Below are 22,235 nucleotides of genomic sequence, written 5' to 3'. Positions count from 1 at the left end.
ATAATAGATTCTTGTTATATTTAGTACATATTAAATCTGGTAAAAATTTCATAGATCAAAAAGATTTTTCCCCCACCTACTAAATATTAAGTTATAGGGTACTATTTATGTATGTATATATATCCTGGAATATGAAACATTATAAAAATATTGAGCATTTTATAATAACAAATTTATATAATATTGAAATTTAACTACACATAAAATTGCATTTTCAGATTTATGAGGCTACTAAATACAGAAGTAAATTAATTTAATTTTGTTATGCCTTTCCATCTTTAATTATGTCTAGTTTATTAATATTATGAAAGTTTTGCTGGTTAGTTTTTTTAAATCTAGTTTCTGTATTAAAAATTGTAAAAACCTTAAAAAATTTTAAAATGATATGATGTATTTCATTCTTGATGTACACAGTTTAAATGGAAAGAATGAATTATGTATGACAAAGTAAATATAGCAAGCATAGAAATGACATTTTAAAAGTAATATCTTCTAGTACTTTACATATAATAAAACTATTTACATAATTTCATAGTATCCTTTTCATTTAGGCTGGCATATTCAAAACATTGCAAACCTAAGAAACAGGAATTATCTCAGAATGCCATCATGTTATATAATTAATATACTACAGTACAAAGTCCGTAATCCGGACGTCCATTATCCAGAATGATCTATAATCCGGACCTCAAAGCCACAAACTTACGTATGCGCGTAAAGCGTTTACGCATGCGCATTTGATGCGAACATCCGCTACCCATGCGCATAAAGCCAATAAAGTGTTTACACATGTGCGCTTCCGATAGTGAAAAAAATGACAGAGAGGTTATTGAAAACGAAAGAATTTCGATTGACAAGTTAGTCGGTATTCTCGACACAGCAATTACAGGGCTTGAACAGTGGAACTTTGTAACTGAACAAGAAGAAATTATGTTTGTTTATAGAATTAAAGAGAAAGTATTAGCACAAAAAACAAAGCAACTTAAATAATTTACATTGATAGAAATGTTTAATAAAGTAAACAAATAAATATTAAGCTCTTTTTTTTTTTTTTTTTTTTTTTTTTTTTTTTTTTTTTGTAAATTTTGATACCCTTTCGATCATATTTGCTTTTTATTTCATAAATTATAATTTCATATTTTTAACTGTATAATTTCTGCATGCCATCTTACCAGATTTAAATTGATGATCTATAATCTGGAAAAACCCCTAATCCAGAATCGCCAAAGTCCCGACGAGTCCGGATTATGGACTTTGTACTGTATAGTGTATTAGTAGTTTAGAATAAAATCAAGTTGATTTTTTTAATGATGAAGCCATTTCTTTGATATATGAAATTTGGGAGAAACTCTTTTTCATCATTTTGGGTTGCACTATGGGTTTTGCTTCCTTCCGTGAATTTTTTTTTATTAGTTATCATGCTGTTTTGAATCTTCAGATTTTTAATGACTTATATGATCTCTTATCACTTATCTTTTAATCACTAATATTTCTCTGAAAAATAATTTGTTTCCAAGTGCAGCCACAGTAATATTTAGTATCGTGCAAAATGGCCATTTGGGTGTCAACTAAAGAGTGAAGACTGATGATAACAAGCGCAATTCATTCACAGTAGGATAAATTCAGTGCTCTCATTAATGGTCCAGTTCTGAATCATATGATTAAATCATTCCATTTGGTCATTAATTATTATAAAGGAATAATTTGAATCTCAAGAAGTGTATTGTCTTTGAAAATAATAGAAATTAAATTTATTTTCTGATTTGATTGAAATAGAAAAGGAACTCCAAACCTTTTAATCCAGTTCTATACAAGAACTTCTCTGACAGTCATAACTTCCTAATTAGAAAGAAATTTTGTCTTACCCTAGAAAATCATTGTTGAGTAATTTTTTCGAAATAATTTAGAGTTGTGACTGTCAGTAATAATTGCCATCTAAAATTCTTTGCATTAATTCTTCAGTTTTATGCTGTTTGCTTTCTTGTTAACAGCAATTTCTGCAGAATCATAGCTAATGTTTTCAGTGCCTGGGGACAGTTGAAGATGTTTTGCCCCTTCCTGTTTGCTAAGAATCAAAAATACTTAATTCTATAGACTAGACTAGAGGGGGGCAAGGGGACAGATGTCCCCTTGCCCCCCTCTAGCCACACCTCTGAATTTTTGTTTCTATTTTAAGAATTTCTTCATTCATTGTTATTTGACTTTTCCTATCATGGGGATATCTATAGAATTAATAACTTAATCTTTGCTGCAACCCCTTCCCCCTAGCCATGGTTTTAACAATATCAGTTTTCAGTTTTTATGTAGAAGTTGAGATAAGTAAATAATCACAGTCACCCAGCCTGGCTTTAATAGTTTTGGTGCCCTAGACAATCAATATCTTTTGCACATCATGTAAATTAAGTGCATTAATAATTCAAAAAGAAGTATGCTGTTATATTTTCCCCTTGTGAGAACAATTAAGTTGGCAACTATGACAGCTACTTATGTTGCCTATGCTTGGAGCTAAGCTGAAATTATGGATGTGGTTGTCAGAGTAACAATCACATCCATAGTTGCAGGTACTTCTAAATTTTCTAGTTAAAAACCATTCAAAAGACCACCTCTTTTTAGTTTGATTTCTTTCATTTCCTAGTATTCTTAATTAATGATGTCACTTTAGTGTTGCATTAGGAAATTTCATGCAAAATAGTGATTTTGTGATTAGATAATCATTGTTTGATAAATTCTGTTGATTCTGTTTTCTTTTTCTGCATATTATTGTGCTGTATTTTTAAAGAATAATCAAATTATGCAAAGCTGTTAACAGTTATTATTTTAAGACATGCTGTCTCATTTTGTTTGGAAAAAAAAAAAATAATAAATAAATAAAATCTTTGCTTCTGTTTTAGTCATTCATCTGTAGATATGTGAAATGAAAGTGCAGCAGAGTTTATCATTAGGTGGAACTATTTAGAAGCTGTTACTTGTTATTCCTAAGAAGCTTCATACTAATCATTTAGGGCTGTAATGAAATAACATTAACTCGTGAGTCAATATCTGTATTAAAAAACTGAACGATCCGGATTGGACCATATTCAGTTCAGATGCAGTGTAGGAATTCAGATTTGAATCCGAATGGACTGTTTTTTGAGTTTTTAAACTACTTAGCTGCAAGTGCCTGTTTTCTGAATTATGGTTTATGAGTATTTTTTGCATTTAGAACTTTATGTAAAATAGCATAGTATGAATTAAAATCAATGCTTAGCAGAAGTATCTTTGATTATTCTTGAAGACTGCATAATGCATTGTTAATTCTGTTCCTGTTTTTTGAGAATTATTCAGAATATTTTTGAGGATAATAAAATTACTCAGAATTATTACCACCTGAGCTGTATTCATGCAGATCATTTTGTTGAATAAAATGAAATTTTTTCTGCTTTTTGGGTTTAAATATGTGAACTGAAAATGTAACAATAATGATTCATTCAGTGCCATGCAAGATAGACTTTGAGGGTTTATTGCATTATAACCCACAAATTCTATCTTAATTACATTGGATGGATAAAACATAACAGATTATGTTTGGTATTTCCTGACTTCAAATTATTAGGCATAATGCTTTCAATATAGGAGATTTATTTCACTTTCAAGATTGTCCAAAAATTAAATTTGATTATGTCTAAATATTAATTTTTATATAAAATGTTGATCAAATTAAAAATAATCTTTCCATTCTTAATTTTAATTCTCATTATTGAAGTGATAAGAATGGTTACAAAATATAATTTTAATAAGAGGTTATCAGTAGACCCACTTAATATTAATTCACAGTTCTAATAAGTTGGTATATTAGGCAATGCTAGTTTGTAGCACATTTTCTTCCTTTTATTAATCTTATTGTTTCATTTTAATTAGGTTTAGTATATATTTTTAATTTTTTTCTCTGTTTATTCATGCTTGCTTGGTTTTTTGTGTTTTTTCATTCACATGATTTTTAGTTAGATGTTTCTGGATTATGTGAAGTTCAGTATAAAGTACATGGCTCTACAATTAAGAAAAATAAACATAATTGCCGAAGAACTTTCTATCAAAACAATTTTGGTCCTGATCAAGTATGTACATTTTACACTTAAATAGTTTTCGAATGTTTGTTGATTAGATTTATGTATCATTGATTCTTGGTTTTTAATTTTTATTTTAAATGTGAACAAAACTCAAAGCATTAAAATGTTTTGATTTATTAGGTTTATTTGCATTTATTTGATTTATTAGGTAATAGAACTACCATCTCTATGTAATTTCATTTTAAAATAAAAGTTAAACCTTATTCATTGAAAATTACATACATTTTATAAATGTATTTTTTATTTATCATTTTTTAAATATTCATTTAGTCTAAATAGTAACTAAATATATTACTACAAGCTCTAAAATCTATTAGGCCTAACCAAATCTAAGATATACATCTTTGAATTTTTAAAGCTTTGATGAGTATTTAAATTCTAGCTCATTATTTGCTTTACTTTGTGTGCATATATACAAATTTCTCTTTCCAGTCAAATTTTTCTTTTCATAAATATCTATCTAAGAAGTAAATTTTCCTATTAATTTTTAAATTGTTCATAGTTTGAAAAGAAAATTCTTATAATTTGTAATAGTTTTCCTTATAAATGTGTTAATTTGATCATTATCTTGAGAAGCTATTATCTGATTACTATTTTTTAATTAAGAATCACAAATTGTGATATTTTATGCATAAGTTTGGGAAATAAACAAACTATCTATATCAGACTATAAAATATTAAGATTTATATATCCATTTTCATATGGTTTTTTTTAAAAGTATGACTTAATATTTTAGTTGGTTTATTCTCTTATTTTATTGACTTCTGTCTTTAGTAAATCTCACATTCACTCATTTATATTTTACATGTTCGACTCAAAGCTATAAAGTTATAGTATATTTATGGATAATTTCTGATAATCTCTACCCTTCATCGAAAACTCACAAACTTGAGAGAGCATTCATGAACTTGCTGGTGACTAATTTTTCACCAAGCTGATGTACACTTTGCACACACACACACAAAAAAAAAAAAAAAAAAAAAAAAAAACGGGGGGGGGGATCGTTTTATATATCCTGCTGTACTGGGCCAATTGACAACATTTAGCTTGCGTTTTTCATATCTCAAAAGTGCGATTTAGGCTATATATTAGGTTAATATATAACATTGTTCTAACATAGTTATTTTGACACAGAGTCAGACTTTTTCTGAAATGACATACCAATTTTTTTCCCATATTTCAATCGTACAACTCAAATTATGCCTGAATTTTGTAAAATTTAGTGAGAAATTTCCTGAGATATTTAAAAGTTTATCTTGGTGCACATTTTCAGTTTGTAATTCACTTGGCAAAATTCTTAATTTATAATAATCTCTTTTCCTTTCCCTTTTTTAACTGTGCACAAGTGGAAAAACTGTGCATTGTTCATTCTTTCAAATAATTTTAACAAAGTGTGTAAAGCACATTTTGCATTACTATAGCTATTAACAAATATGCCAAATTTCAAAATGCGCCAATATATAAATTCATGTATATCTATGGAAATTTTCAATACAAAACTCTAATTTTTTGTAGGTATGCATAGAAATACATTTACTTTTAAGGTGGTGTAAAAGTTTTATAGTTTGCAATTCAAAATGTTTTTCAAAAAATTTATAAAAAATACTAAAATATACAAATGTTAAAAATAAATCAGGAAATAACTGTGAATTTTATCTGAACCTAAATATCGATATTGTGAGAAAAAACAATCAAGAATGTTTAATAAATAGCAAATTCAATTTACACTGAGAAGCTAAAATTTTGAGAGCTAATTTTTTAAAAACAACTCACTCAGTTATTACAGAACTTGCTACTTTGGCATAATTTGAATCAAAGAATCGAAATAGGGAAAAAATTGGTATTGCATTTCAGAAAAGTCTGAGTTTGTGTCAGAATACCTATATTAGAACAATGCTATATATAAATCTAATATATAGCCGAAGTCGAGTTTTCGAGACATGTAAAATGAAAATTAAATTTTGTCAATTGGTCCAGTAGAACACAAGATATAGAACTATCCTCTTTTTTTTTTTTTTTTTTTTTTTTTTTTTTGGTGTGTGTGCGTGTGCACGCGCAAGGTGTACAACCATTTTCAAAACAGCAAAACACTAAGAATTCCATACAAGAGCAGTAAATCAATAAAATTTTAAAAGCAAGAAGCGTTGGTCGGCAATAAAACGCTTAAAAGAAATCCTTCTCATTTGCACTATTGTTCTTCCCATATGCACAGTGATTTGTTTTCTCTTTGCAAACATCCAAGTATTACACAAACTTGACATTGTGCACCTCAAACTGATACGCTAAGGGCATATTTGGGTTTCTTTCTTATGCTGCTGTTCTCTCCATGTACACAGAAATCTATTTTTACCAAAACAGGCAAGTGCCATGTGCATACCTGAGTTGCCGCATAAGTATTTACTTGGCAACATACTGCTTCACCCGATAAATGCTTTTTTCAACTTAATAAAATACCACTAACACGTCTGGTCTTACTATAATTAAGTCACTCTAGTGTTTGTCAGCTATATTTATTACATGTTGTCTTACTACGATTAAAACACATCTGGTCAAGGAATAACTGGAAGATTTTTGTGCTATTTTGCTTAATTTTTTTGAATTGTGAAAGATATGTACATATGCTATTGTGTTGAATATTATAATTGTTATTTTCTCATTGCTGGGCTTTTATAACATATCTGTCATTTATCATCATAGGAGGCAATAAACCAAGTTAAAATTTAGAAGAAAGTTTTTGTATTTTCTATTAGTTTTTATTTATTGGGAAAGACACATATTCATTTGGGTGAACTGGGATCCATCCTTTGGGGGGTGTTCTCCATCAAAATTGGGGCATGTTTGTACTGTTATTGTGGTGGTATTACATGTTATCTGGTTGTAATGAAAGTCCCCCCCCCCAAATTATTCTTAATAAAGGTAGAAACGAAAGCATGAAAGCAGTACTTTTAGTGTGGGTAGTAATCACCACCCGAATCTAGGATTTTCTGGCAATGTTTTAGTAGTTTTTTTTTAAGCCTTCAGCCCAGAAACTTGGTGGCCGTGAGTCCAAAAACAAATCAACCTCATTTTGGACATTCTGCATAGAATGAAAGATAGCACCACCAAGATGTAGCTGCAGATGTGAAAAAAGGTAGGAGTCCGAAGGAGCAATGTCACGGCTATATGGTGGGTGTAGCAAAAGATCTTATTCGAGTCCATGTAGAGTCCAGCCGGTGAATGCAGACACATGTGGTCTTGCATTATTTTGATGGAACATTACCTTTTTGAGCCAGAACTTGGTCCAGTGTTTTTCCTTGATAGCAACATCAACACGAACTAGCATCTCGCTGCACACCTTAACCTTTTTCCAGTTACTCTTTGTGGATAATTCCACAGCAGTCTCACCAGATAAAGAGCAAGATCTTTTTGTTAGTCAAATTGCACTTTGCAACACTGCGGATGGGCTCACTAAGAGCAGACCTAACCCCTTTTTGGCCTGTGTTGTAGAAGTAAATCCACTTTTCGTCACAAGTGATGATCAGGTCGAGAATTTTGTCCTTGCGTTAATATTCGAGCAGATTAGTGCATGCCCGAACATGTGTGTCCTTATCAGCTCATGTGGCACCCAGCATTTGAATTTGTACTTCAAGTTTATGTGATGCATAGCTCAACTAGTGGATGTGGCACTGATGTCTAACTCCTTAGCAAGCTCTCAAGTGGTTGCATACTGATCTTCTTTCACAAGTTCTCCCAGGTAGGCCTCATCAACATCAGCAGGCCCTTGAATGCCATAATCCTTATTTTCGAACTTTCGCTACCAAACCTTCACAGTGCCAGATATACAGCATTAGTACCTAAAGTTGTGCACATGATTTGGTGTTATTCTGTAGCTGACTTTTTGCATCCGAATTGAAAGCAAATGATGGTTCTAATCTGGTAACATGATAATTCCATTTCAGACACCTTGTGCAATTATAACGTTTTTTTTTTTTTTTTTTTTTTTTTTTTTTTTTTTACAAATTTCACAACTTAGTGTTCTAAAGCAAGTCTCTTTCTCTCAAATGCCAAAAATAATTTGACAAAATATGGTTAAACACAGCAACTCGAACCGTTTGAGCAGATGATATTTGTGGTGGTGGGAAACTTTCAGTAAAACCCAATATTTCAGCTTTAAGCTTTATTTAGTTATGAAAACTGAATTAATTCAACATATTTTCAGTGCTTAAAAATGTCATTAGCAAATTAAATATACTATCATACTAAATATATTTATTACCAACACTTTGAATTCTTTAGAAAAACATGTTGTTTCTTTGCTTTTAGTATTTCTTTTTCAAAGATGGCATTTTTAAATGAAACATTTTCTTAAAATAAGTTTTGGCTTTCTTTGAATACAGGCCCAAGCCCCAAGTATAACTACATCATCAGAAATGATCATAAATTTAGTTCCACAGGAAAATATTATTCAAAAAGTTACTGGAAGAGAAGAAGTCATGATGTCATTGAATTTATGGAAACAAGCTGCAGTATTTATAAAAGCAAAGCAAGTATAATCTATTATCTTATGTTATTTTAGCTTTTTAAAATCTGAAGTGATATATTAGAATTAATGATAATTTTTCTGTTCATGAATCTGTTTAGTTTAAATACGTGAGCCTTTCATCTTCATTTACTATACTGTGGAATCTTGTTAAGAATTTGTTCAACAGCCAGAAGGTAAAGAACTTTTTAAGAGATAATGCTTTTTAAAATTAGTAGGATAATTAGTAAACAACTTAAAGGCTACCAAGAGCATCAATTTCTGAATTTTCACACTAGTGTTATTAAATTTATTAAGTAAGTCTGTACTTTCAAGTGTGATAGAAATACCTTACTATATAATACAATGAACCTGCTTAACATAGCTTACTGCACTCTACACACTTTTGCAGTACAAGATGTGTTAATCAGCAGATTTATGCTAGTTGTAGTATGCATTAATGTATATAGGATATGTGGTCAGTTCAGGTAAGGGGATCATTAATTCTAACACGTAAGTATTAGCTTTCTCAACAACTGAACAGGAATGTTGAAAAGTTTTAGTTGTTTTTTGAGGTGTATAGGATGTCTTCTACTTTTTATAAGAAGTAATTGGGACTTCGTTGCATTAATGCAAACTTTCCATCCCTAGCACTAGTTTTCAATGGAAGGAATAATCTCATGGAGCTTGCATATGGCATGGTTGAGGTTAGCAGACTTGACCACTAAAGCGTTGTCATCTGTGTAATATGCTAACAAAGAGTTATGGCTGCTAGTGGGATTTGGGAAGTCAGCAATATAGAAAAGATATAAAATAGGCCCAATAATTGAACCCTGAGGCAGACCACCAGAGAGATTTCTCTCAGTGGAGACCTTGAACTTTTGGTCAGAGGTGAAGGACAAAATAAGAAAAATCAGATCTCTATCCAAACTGTGATAAGCTTGGAGATAAGTTCCTCATGCCAGAGGCGATCAAAGGCCTTCACCATGTCCACCATGAGGAGAGCGACATTAAGCTTGTGGAGAGCTGCACCTGCAAACTCGATGATGAGCACAGGTTGCTTTGTTGTCAATAGTTTTTCTCTAAAACTGAATTGTTCGGGTGGAAGTAAATGCAGTTCATTCTCTGCCAAAAATGACATGGTCTTAAATTTTCCCAAGTCCCAGTAACACATTGATGGATCTGTATCTATCAGGTGTTGTATGATCCATTTCCGATTTTGGGATAAGTATTATTCTATCAATTTTTCAAGAGTTAGAAAAGTAAGAATTCATAAGAGAGGTGTTAATTATACTTACAAACATTTCTAGGCAGATTTCTTATAGCAGTTTTGGAAATTTCTTCAACTCCAGGTGCTTTTTTAATCTTTAGTTTTTTAATGATTGCTGCAATTCCAGTAGATATGCCGAGGTCAGGGATATTACATGCCGTTGATGCATTTAGCCAATTGCAAACTTTTAATAAAAGTTCAAATTGTCGTTCGGTTCAAAGTCATTGTCAATTGGCCACAAGTTGGGTGAAATTCCAGGTGAGAACCGAAGATGCTGTCTTTCCCTTGATGTGAGAAGGCGGTTTGATTGTTATAGTAGATTGGGATCAAGGCATTTTGTTTCTGGAGTACTTTACCTGCACATCTTTGTTAAATAAAATTTGAAACAATTGAGAGAAAACATTTGCTAAAGAAAAAGGAAAGAGAAAGCCATTAAAGCTAAGGAACAGGAGAATGACTGTCTGTAGTTTACCTCAGTGAATGGAGCCATTAGCCTCCCCCCTTTGTGAGCTGTGAACACAGAAGTCGAAAAAGTCAACCGGGCACACGATTGGCATGAATAGTTGCTTGATTGCTAGAAAAGATTCTTTTCAGATTTTTAACTATAGACCAAATGGTACCGTAAAGTTCATCACGTTTTCAGTCCACACATCTTCCTTGTGCTGCTTAATAAATTGCTTGATGTCCCTACTAAGTTTATTAATCTGCTGTTTTGTGTCGGAGTTCCAGGTCACACGATACCTTTTCTGAAGCCCATTTTGATCATGAATAAGATTTCTAATATGGGAAGGGAGTTTGAAGATTTTTTTTTTCCTCTACACATAACAGTTTCAGAGGCAAGAGCACATTTGATATGATTATTAAGTGATTTGGATGCACAATCAATATCTTCAGTGCTGCTGAGTTTATTGAAGAGTGGAGGATTGTCCTGCATTAAGTTTTTGAACAGTATTTTGTGAGCTTTCAGATTTATTGGCAACTTGTTTTGCAACACCTAGCGTAGCAATAACTGGTAGATGATTGGAGCTCAGTTTGTGTTTAACGACCATAGTAATGGTAATGGTGGTCATTAAGAGGGCTATATATATAGGATGTCTGATCTTTCCAGATGGCTTGGCCTGTAAGTGCACTCAGAAGCATAAATAGTCTCAGGGCTATTTAAGATATAGTTGTGCAGCACTTTTCTATTTAAGTTAGTATGACAACAATTCCAAGCACTGTGTTTAGCATTAAGGTCCCCAGTCAGGATGGTGGGGTTGTCTGCAGGGACTCAAGTAATCTTTTACTTATTCTATTGCTGGAACTGTAGAAGGATATAAATGAACATCATGATAAATAGGGAGACAAATGCAAACAATCACAAGTTCGAAACCCTGGGCTTCATTTATGAGACAGGAAGGTTAAGTTCTTTTAACATAAATAATAACTCCACTGCTGCAGTAGTTCAGTCAGTCACAAAGTTTGCATGCATTAAGTTTGGAAGGATTCTTTCTTCTTATATGGTCCTGGCAGATCAAAATTCCAGTCTTTAAAAGTACAAAAAGTTTCATGCATCTATGTGCACATTTTGCAGGTATATTTATGAATAAATTTATTGATTTGCATTATTTTATCACACGAATTTTGGTTAAAGTCTTGAGAACATGGCAAAAATTGCTAGGTAAAGGCTTCTTGTTTTGTTGACTAATGATTTTGTCTTGGGTAAAATAGTATTCCTATTAAATTTTTAGCTGACCTCTGAGTAATATTTACGAAGGAAATCTCTATGAATTTTCCATATAAATTTAAAGAATTTTCTGAATTTTGATTAATTAAAACTTAATGTATTAATTGGAATTTGTGGTTTATAGGATCAGGTAAAATGATTTACATTTCCAGAAACCGTTCATGCACAGGTCAGAATTTTTTTTCCAGATCCTCTCTTTTATTTTAACAAATATAGCAAATAGAAATATAGATTTAAGGTTAATATTTAAGGAAGTAAAACCTGTAATTACATTTTATGAATATAGTATATAATGAATTCATTTAGTAAATGCATATATAATAAATTTGTGTGCCAAGTAAAAAAGATTAGGTAAACTGCATTTATTAATTTAGAAACAACAAAAAATCAGCGTTATATTTTTAAATTTTCACAAAACTAGTTTCATTGGTTTTACCAAACCATCATCCTTAGCTGCAAAAGCTCAAATGAACAAGATAAGATAGTATGGATAGGAGTCAATCTACTGGCTCCATCTGCTGATGAAACCAGGACTAAAACATAATTTCTTAAAAGGCTGATGGCAAAGATGGATTGAAATTAAGATCGTTAACTAAAAGAGAGAAATTTTTTTGAATGTGATAAGCCTCTAGAAAATCCATTTCACCAATGGAAGATGTTTATTGAATAATTTTGGCAGCAGAAAAATTGAAAGTGTGATTTTCGCACCAACAATGCTGGGCAACAGAAGGCTTCTGTGTTTTTTTTTTTTTTTTCTAACATATGCCTCATGTTCCTTAACGCAAAATTTTAAGGCTCTCTTAGTTTGACCAATGTAAATTAAACCACACTGGCAAGGAATCCTGTAAATACCCCAGGAATTCCTATCCGGAATGGGGTCCTTGATTATGGAACTCAGAATTTTATTGATGGGAGAATAAATAACCCAAAAGTTAAATTTCTGTTTAGGTGCAGTTTTATATCTAATTGATGAAAAGAAAGGAATGACAACAGAATTTTTATAATCTCCTGAAACAAGAGTGTGCCTTTTGGTGTGTTGAGATGAGAATTGAAAATAGGAGCCCCAAACAGGCTTATTTTTTGCTTTCTATTTTTCCATGTGGTTTTAATCATTTTGTGATTGTATGAGTTTTTGATCCGCAAACAGGCTTATTTTTTGCTTCCTTTTTTGCACGTGGTGTAATCATCTTTTTGTGATTGCATGAGTTTCGGTAAGTACTTTTTTGCAATTTTTAAGTTTGATTTGCATTTCACATATTTTAATATTGTGCTTTGCTTATCTGATTTCAAGCTTTTTAGTTGCAAATATTTTGTTTTCTATTCATTTTCAGTGTGAAATTTTTCTGCTGTTTTGTGCGTGCTTTATTATTGGTTAGTTAATTTAGTTTGATTTTCTGCATTGTTTATCATGCCTTCATTCATTAATTGTTTCACTAAATTACACCTGAAACGAGAGAAATTTCTGAATCACCTTGGCTTTTTACTTAAGTGTAAATGTAAAAAAATTGATCCCCAATTTCATTCAAATCAAATTTAATCAAAAGCCTTCCAATCGCATTTCAAGAATTCTGTTAAACTTCAAGCTAGCCTTACTTAGTCCATCATAAGGGATACACATCAACAGTAACATTACAGTTATCCAAAATAGAGCATGAGCTCTATACGCTTCATCTAGAACTCGATAATTCATATCCAAAATTCACTGCCATTGAACAAAAGTTTTGGTCTAGAACGGAGAATGTAGTTAACCGTCTTAAAAATACCCTTGCAGTTAAATTCGAAAAACTTCTTTAACAGTCTTCCAGTTCAAGTAGTGCTAAAAAATCTTCCCATTGTAAACATTAAGCCAATAGTTAATATTTATAGTGTTAGTTTATCAGAAGAACAACAGAGAATTCTAAAATATAATTTTAACTTCTCCCAAACCTCTAAACCCTCCATTCCAAAGATTTTGGCTTCTATCGAAAAAGCTTTCAAGTTCAGTAAAGTTTCAGATTCACAGAAAGAAATGATTAGGCATCTTATCGCTCATAATGGAAATTCAATAATAAACCTTTGAAACCAAATCTAACTGTTAACTTCATTCTAACCCAGATATTAGCATTTCAAAGGCCAGCAAAGGTGGCCAGATAGTCGTCGTGGATAAGAACACTTACATCGATGGTGTCACTAAACTCTTAAACAAAGGACCATATAATTCAGAAGTCAAACAACAAAAATCAGCGTTATACCTACAAAAATTTTATCACAGGACTAGTTTCGATGGTTTTACCGAATCATCATCTTCAGCTGCAAAACCGCAAATGAACAAGATAGGAAATAATGATTAGATAAGATAAGAAAGCCTGGACAAGAATAAGCAAGTGGCGCCATCTGTTGGCAAAACCAGAACTAAAACATAATTTCTCTAAAAGCCGAAGGCAAATTTGGATTGGAATTAGGATCGTTAACTAGAACAGAAAGATTTTTATGAATGTGAAATGCCTCTAGAAAATCCAGTTCTCCAATGGAAGATGTTTTTTGAATAATTTTGGCAGCAGAAAAATTGAAAGTGTGATTTTCGGACCAACAATGTTGAGCAACAGAAGACTTCTGCGTTTCCTTTTTTTCTAACATATGCCTCATGTTCTTTGACGCGAAATTTTAAGGCTCTCTTAGTTTGGCCAATTATTTATTTTAGGAGATTATAAAAATTCTGTTGTCATTCCCTTCTTTCCATCAATTAGCTATAAAGTTGCACATATTTTGCAGAAATTTAACTTTCGGGTTGTTTATTCTCCCATCAATAAAATTCCAACTTCTATACTCAAGGACCCCATTCCGGATAGGAATTCCTGGGGTATTTATAGGATTCCTTGCCAGTGTGGTTTAATTTACATTGGCCAAACTAAGAGAGCCTTAAAATTTCGCGTCAAAGAACATGAGGCATATGTTAGAAAAAAGGAAACACAGAAGTCTTCTGTTGCTCAACATTGTTGGTCCGAAAATCACACTTTCAATTTTTCTGCTGCCAAAATTATTCAAAAAACATCTTCTATTGGAGAACTGGATTTTCTAGAGGCATTTCACATTCATAAAAATCTTTCTGTTCTAGTTAACGATCCTAATTCCAATCCAAATTTGCCTTCGGCTTTTAGAGAAATTATGTTTTAGTTCTGGTTTCGCCAACAGATGGCGCCACTTGCTTATTCTTGTCCAGGCTTTCTTATCTTATCTAATCATTATTTCCTATCTTGTTCATTTGCGGTTTTGCAGCTGAAGATGATGGTTCGGTAAAACCATCGAAACTATTCCTGTGAAAAAATTTTTGTAGGTATAACGCTGATTTTTGTTGTTTGACTTCTGAATTAGTATTTATTCGGCGTGTTATTGTGTCTAATTATAGAAGCCCCAAACAGGCTTACATTTTGCTTTCTTTTTTGCACGTGGTGTGGCCGCCATTTTGTGATTGTAGGAGTGTTTCGGTGAGTACATTTTTGCAATTTTCAAGTTATGTTTATGTTTTGTACATTTGGATATTGTGCTTTGCTTGTCTGAATTCATGCATTTTGCTTACAAACTTTTTGTTTTCTATTCATTTCAGTGAGGGATTTTTCTGCTGTTTTGTGTGTACTTTATTATTGCTTTGTTAATTTAGTTTGATTTTCTGCATTGTTTATCATGCCTTCATCCGTTAATCGTTTCACTAAATTACGCCTGAAACGGCAAAAATTCCTGAATCATCTTGACTTTTTACTTAAATGTAAATGTAAAAAATTGATCCCCAATTTTATTCAAATCAAATCTAATCAAAAACCTTCGAGTCGCGTTTCAAGAATTCTGTTAAATTGCAAGCTTGCCTTACTTCGGTCCGTGATAAGGGATACACGTCAACAATTGTCCAAAATTGAACATGAACTCTATAAGCTTCATCTGGAACTCGCTAGATCATATCCAAAATTCACTGCCCTTCAACAAATGTCTTGGTCTAGAACGGAGAATGTAGTTAACCGTCATAAAAACACCCTTGCAGTTAAATTCGAAAAACTTCTTTTACAGTCTTCCAGTTCAAGTAGTTCAAAAAATCTTCCCATTGTAAACATCAAGCCAATAGTTAATATTTCTAATGTTAGTCTTTCAGAAGAACAAGAGAGAATTCTAAAATATAATTTTAACTTCTCACAAACCTGTAAACCCTCGATTCCAAAGATTTTGGCTCCTATCGAAAAAGTTTTCAAGTTCAGTAAAGTTTCAGATTCACAGAAAGAAATGATTAGGCATCTTATCGCTCATAATGTGAAATTCAATAATAAACCTTTGAAACCAAATCTAACTGCGAGAGAAAGAGCTACAATGCGCGAAATTCATTCTAACCCGGATATTATCATTTCAAAGGCCGACAAAGGTGGCCAGATAGTCGTGATGGATAAGAACACTTACATCGATGGTGTCACTAAACTCTTAAACGAAGGACCATATAATCCGATCCCGAAAGATCTTTCACCTTCGGACTTGTCAAAAATAAAAACTGCGATCAAATCTTCGCAAATCATTTCAAGCAACTTAAAACATTCGCTTATCCCATCTGTTGCGAATTGTGCCAGATTATATGCTCTTCCCAAAATTCATAAAAGTGGTATTCCTTTCCGCCCTATTGTATCAAATTTAGGTACTGCCTCGTATCCTTTAGCTAAATATTTAGTTTCTAGATTTTCCACTCTATTAGACAATAACATTTACACCATAAAAAATTCAATAGAGTTTGTAAAAAAGGTTAAAAACATTTCTCCTAGTAATTTACTCATGGTTTCTTTTGATGTAAAATCATTATTCACCAATGTCCCAGTGGAGGGTGCATTAAGATGTCTAGAAACCAGACTTCGCGAATTTCATTTCTCTTGCATCGAAATTGATGAGCTAATTTCTCTCACTCAACTCTGTTTGAAACAAACACATTTTGTTTTCCAAAATAAATATTACAAGCAAACTGAGGGATTAGCCATGGGAAGCCCCCTCAGTCCCATCCTGGCTGATATCTACATGCATTATTATGAATCAAAATTGTTTGAAACTTTAAATTTCCCGGCACGGTTCCGCTACGTAGACGATACTTTTACCCTGTTTGAAGGTAATAAAGATGATTTAAATAAAGTTCTTTCAACAATGAATTCTATTGATCCTGCTATTCAGTTCACTTTTGAACTTGAGACTTGCAATTCTCTTCCGTTTCTCGACATTCTGGTTACACGTAACACATCCAACTTCAGTACTACAGTTTACCGTAAACCTTCATCGGTTTGCCTTCCACCACACTTTAAATCATGTCATCCGACTAAACAAAAGTTAGCTTCATTTTATTCCTATGTTTTCCGTGCTCTTCAAGTTTGCTCCTCCAAACTAGCCCTTGATGAAGAACTAAATTATTTAAAAAGCAATAGCTATTGACAGGGGCTTTTCACCCAACATTATTAATCAAGCAGTTAAAAAATTCTCATCTCAACACACTAAAAGCCACACTCTTATTTTAGGAGATTATAAAAATTCTGTTGTCATTCCCTTCTTTCCATCAATTAGCTATAAAGTTGCACATATTTTGCAGAAATTTAACTTTCGGGTTGTTTATTCTCCCATCAATAAAATTCCAACTTCTATACTCAAGGACCCCATTCCGGATAGGAATTCCTGGGGTATTTATAGGATTCCTTGCCAGTGTGGTTTAATTTACATTGGCCAAACTAAGAGAGCCTTAAAATTTCGCGTCAAAGAACATGAGGCATATGTTAGAAAAAAGGAAACACAGAAGTCTTCTGTTGCTCAACATTGTTGGTACGAAAATCACACTTTCAATTTTTCTGCTGCCAAAATTATTCAAAAAACATCTTCCATTGGAGAACTGGATTTTCTAGAGGCATTTCACATTCATAAAAATCTTTCTGTTCTAGTTAACGATCCTAATTCCAATCCAAATTTGCCTTCGGCTTTTAGAGAAATTATGTTTTAGTTCTGGTTTTGCCAACAGATGGCGCCACTTGCTTATTCTTGTCCAGGCTTTCTTATCTTATCTAATCATTATTTCCTATCTTGTTCATTTGTGGTTTTGCAGCTGAAGATGATGGTTCGGTAAAACCATCGAAACTAGTCCTGTGAAAAAATTTTTGTAGGTATAACGCTGATTTTTGTTGTTTGACTTCTGAATTAGTATTTATTTGGCGTGTTATTGTGTCTAATTAAAGGACCATATAATCCGATCCCTGAAGATCCCTCACCTTAGTACCTCTCAAAAATAAAAACTGCGATCATAGCTTCACAAATCCTTTCAAGCAAATTAAAACAGTTGCTTATCCAATCTATTGCGAATTGTGCCAGATTATATGTTCCTCCCAAAATTCATAAAAGTGGTATTCCTTTCTGCCCTATTGTATCAAATTTAGGCACTGCCTCGTATCCGTTACCTAAATGTTTAGTTTCTAGATTTTCAACTCTATTAAATAATAATTTGTAAAAGAGGTTAAAAGCATTTTATGGTTTCTTTTGATGTAAAATCATTATTCACCAATGTTACAATGGAAGGTGCATTAAGATATGTATAAACCAGAGTTCGCAAATTTCATTTCTCTTGCATCGAAATTGATGAGCTAATTTCCTTCACTCAACTCTGTTTGAAACAAACACATTTTATTTTCCAAAATAAATATTACAAGAAAACTGAGGGATTAGGAATGGGAAGCGCCCTCAGTTTCATCCTGGCTGATATCTACATGCATAATTATCAATCAAAATTGTTTGAAACTTTAAACTTCCCGGTATGGTTCCGCTACGTAGACAATATTTTTACCCTGTTTGAAGGTAATAAAGATGATTTAAATAAAGTTCTTTCAACAATGAATTCTATTGATCCTGCTATTCAGTTCACTTTTGAACTTGAGACTTGCAATTCTCTTCCGTTTCTCGACATTCTGGTCACACGTAACACATCCAACTTCAGTACTACAGTTTACCGTAAACCTTCATCGGTTTGCCTTCCACCACACTTTAAATCATGTCATCCGACTAAACAAAAGTTAGCTTCATTTTATTCCTATGTTTTCCATGCTCTTCAGGTTTGCTTCTTCAAACTATCTCTTGACGAAGAAGTAAATTATTTAAAAGCAGTAGCTATCGACAAGGGTTTTTCACCCAACATTATTAATAAAGCAGTTAAAAAATTCTCATCTCAACACACTAAAAAGCACACTCTTGTTTTAGGAGATTATAAAAATTCTTTTGTCATTCCCTGCTTTCCATCAATTAGCTATAAAGTTGCACATATTTTGCAGAAATTTAACTTTCGGGTTGTTTATTCTCCCATCAATAAAATTCCAACTTCTATACTCAAGGACCCCATTCCGGATAGGAATTCCTGGGGTATTTATAGGATTCCTTGCCAGTGTGGTTTAATTTACATTGGCCAAACTAAGAGAGCCTTAAAATTTCGCGTCAAAGAACATGAGGCATATGTTAGAAAAAAGGAAACACAGAAGTCTTCTGTTGCTCAACATTGTTGGTACGAAAATCACACTTTCAATTTTTCTGCTGCCAAAATTATTCAAAAAACATCTTCCATTGGAGAACTGGATTTTCTAGAGGCATTTCACATTCATAAAAATCTTTCTGTTCTAGTTAACGATCCTAATTCCAATCCAAATTTGCCTTCGGCTTTTAGAGAAATTATGTTTTAGTTCTGGTTTTGCCAACAGATGGCGCCACTTGCTTATTCTTGTCCGGGCTTTCTTATCTTATCTAATCATTATTTCCTATCTTGTTCATTTGTGGTTTTGCAGCTGAAGATGATGGTTCGGTAAAACCATCGAAACTAGTCCTGTGAAAAAATTTTTGTAGGTATAACGCTGATTTTTGTTGTTTGACTTCTGAATTAGTATTTATTTGGCGTGTTATTGTGTCTAATTAAAGGACCATATAATCCGATCCCTGAAGATCCCTCACCTTAGTACCTCTCAAAAATAAAAACTGCGATCATAGCTTCACAAATCCTTTCAAGCAAATTAAAACAGTTGCTTATCCAATCTATTGCGAATTGTGCCAGATTATATGTTCCTCCCAAAATTCATAAAAGTGGTATTCCTTTCTGCCCTATTGTATCAAATTTAGGCACTGCCTCGTATCCGTTACCTAAATGTTTAGTTTCTAGATTTTCAACTCTATTAAATAATAATTTGTAAAAGAGGTTAAAAGCATTTTATGGTTTCTTTTGATGTAAAATCATTATTCACCAATGTTACAATGGAAGGTGCATTAAGATATGTATAAACCAGAGTTCGCAAATTTCATTTCTCTTGCATCGAAATTGATGAGCTAATTTCCTTCACTCAACTCTGTTTGAAACAAACACATTTTATTTTCCAAAATAAATATTACAAGAAAACTGAGGGATTAGGAATGGGAAGCGCCCTCAGTTTCATCCTGGCTGATATCTACATGCATAATTATCAATCAAAATTGTTTGAAACTTTAAACTTCCCGGTATGGTTCCGCTACGTAGACAATATTTTTACCCTGTTTGAAGGTAATAAAGATGATTTAAATAAAGTTCTTTCAACAATGAATTCTATTGATCCTGCTATTCAGTTCACTTTTGAACTTGAGACTTGCAATTCTCTTCCGTTTCTCGACATTCTGGTCACACGTAACACATCCAACTTCAGTACTACAGTTTACCGTAAACCTTCATCGGTTTGCCTTCCACCACACTTTAAATCATGTCATCCGACTAAACAAAAGTTAGCTTCATTTTATTCCTATGTTTTCCATGCTCTTCAGGTTTGCTTCTTCAAACTATCTCTTGACGAAGAAGTAAATTATTTAAAAGCAGTAGCTATCGACAAGGGTTTTTCACCCAACATTATTAATAAAGCAGTTAAAAAATTCTCATCTCAACACACTAAAAAGCACACTCTTGTTTTAGGAGATTATAAAAATTCTTTTGTCATTCCCTGCTTTCCATCAATTAGCTATAAAGTTGCACATATTTTGCAGAAATTTAACTTTCGGGTTGTTTATTCTCCCATCAATAAAATTCCAACTTCTATACTCAAGGACCCCATTCCGGATAGGAATTCCTGGGGTATTTATAGGATTCCTTGCCAGTGTGGTTTAATTTACATTGGCCAAACTAAGAGAGCCTTAAAATTTCACGTCAAAGAACATGAGGCATATGTTAGAAAAAAGGAAACACAGAAGTCTTCTGTTGCTCAACATTGTTGGTACGAAAATCACACTTTCAATTTTTCTGCTGCCAAAATTATTCAAAAAACATCTTCCATTGGAGAACTGGATTTTCTAGAGGCATTTCACATTCATAAAAATCTTTCTGTTCTAGTTAACGATCCTAATTCCAATCCAAATTTGCCTTCGGCTTTTAGAGAAATTATGTTTTAGTTCTGGTTTTGCCAACAGATGGCGCCACTTGCTTATTCTTGTCCGGGCTTTCTTATCTTATCTAATCATTATTTCCTATCTTGTTCATTTGTGGTTTTGCAGCTGAAGATGATGGTTCGGTAAAACCATCGAAACTAGTCCTGTGAAAAAATTTTTGTAGGTATAATGCTGATTTTTGTTGTTTGACTTCTGAATTAGTATTTATTTGGCGTGTTATTGTGTCTAATTAAAGGACCATATAATCCGATCCCTGAAGATCCCTCACCTTAGTACCTCTCAAAAATAAAAACTGCGATCATAGCTTCACAAATCCTTTCAAGCAAATTAAAACAGTTGCTTATCCAATCTATTGCGAATTGTGCCAGATTATATGTTCCTCCCAAAATTCATAAAAGTGGTATTCCTTTCTGCCCTATTGTATCAAATTTAGGCACTGCCTCGTATCCGTTACCTAAATGTTTAGTTTCTAGATTTTCAACTCTATTAAATAATAATTTGTAAAAGAGGTTAAAAGCATTTTATGGTTTCTTTTGATGTAAAATCATTATTCACCAATGTTACAATGGAAGGTGCATTAAGATATGTATAAACCAGAGTTCGCAAATTTCATTTCTCTTGCATCGAAATTGATGAGCTAATTTCCTTCACTCAACTCTGTTTGAAACAAACACATTTTATTTTCCAAAATAAATATTACAAGAAAACTGAGGGATTAGGAATGGGAAGCGCCCTCAGTTTCATCCTGGCTGATATCTACATGCATAATTATCAATCAAAATTGTTTGAAACTTTAAACTTCCCGGTATGGTTCCGCTACGTAGACAATATTTTTACCCTGTTTGAAGGTAATAAAGATGATTTAAATAAAGTTCTTTCAACAATGAATTCTATTGATCCTGCTATTCAGTTCACTTTTGAACTTGAGACTTGCAATTCTCTTCCGTTTCTCGACATTCTGGTCACACGTAACACATCCAACTTCAGTACTACAGTTTACCGTAAACCTTCATCGGTTTGCCTTCCACCACACTTTAAATCATGTCATCCGACTAAACAAAAGTTAGCTTCATTTTATTCCTATGTTTTCCATGCTCTTCAGGTTTGCTTCTTCAAACTATCTCTTGACGAAGAAGTAAATTATTTAAAAGCAGTAGCTATCGACAAGGGTTTTTCACCCAACATTATTAATAAAGCAGTTAAAAAATTCTCATCTCAACACA

At 32.6% G+C, this 22,235-nt stretch overlaps 1 protein-coding gene across 2 annotated transcripts in view; it reads left to right on the top strand.

The window, feature by feature from the left end:
- Nucleotides 1-22,235, top strand: part of LOC118181823 (microsomal triglyceride transfer protein large subunit-like) — a 129,728-nt gene that overhangs the window by 54,732 nt on the left and 52,761 nt on the right. For both annotated transcript variants that reach the window (XM_085819874.1, XM_085819873.1), the window contains 2 exons: nucleotides 3,981-4,094; nucleotides 8,484-8,629. In XM_085819874.1, coding sequence (XP_085676000.1) covers nucleotides 3,981-4,094; nucleotides 8,484-8,629 — 260 coding nt within the window. The remainder of the gene's footprint in view (nucleotides 1-3,980; nucleotides 4,095-8,483; nucleotides 8,630-22,235) is intronic.

Source organism: Stegodyphus dumicola, chromosome 7 (genome assembly GCF_044657685.1).
Source record: "Stegodyphus dumicola isolate Sdum_Otavi_A_Nest chromosome 7, ASM4465768v1".
NCBI lineage: Eukaryota > Metazoa > Arthropoda > Arachnida > Araneae > Eresidae > Stegodyphus > Stegodyphus dumicola.
This window is presented reverse-complemented; position numbering and strand designations above follow the sequence as displayed.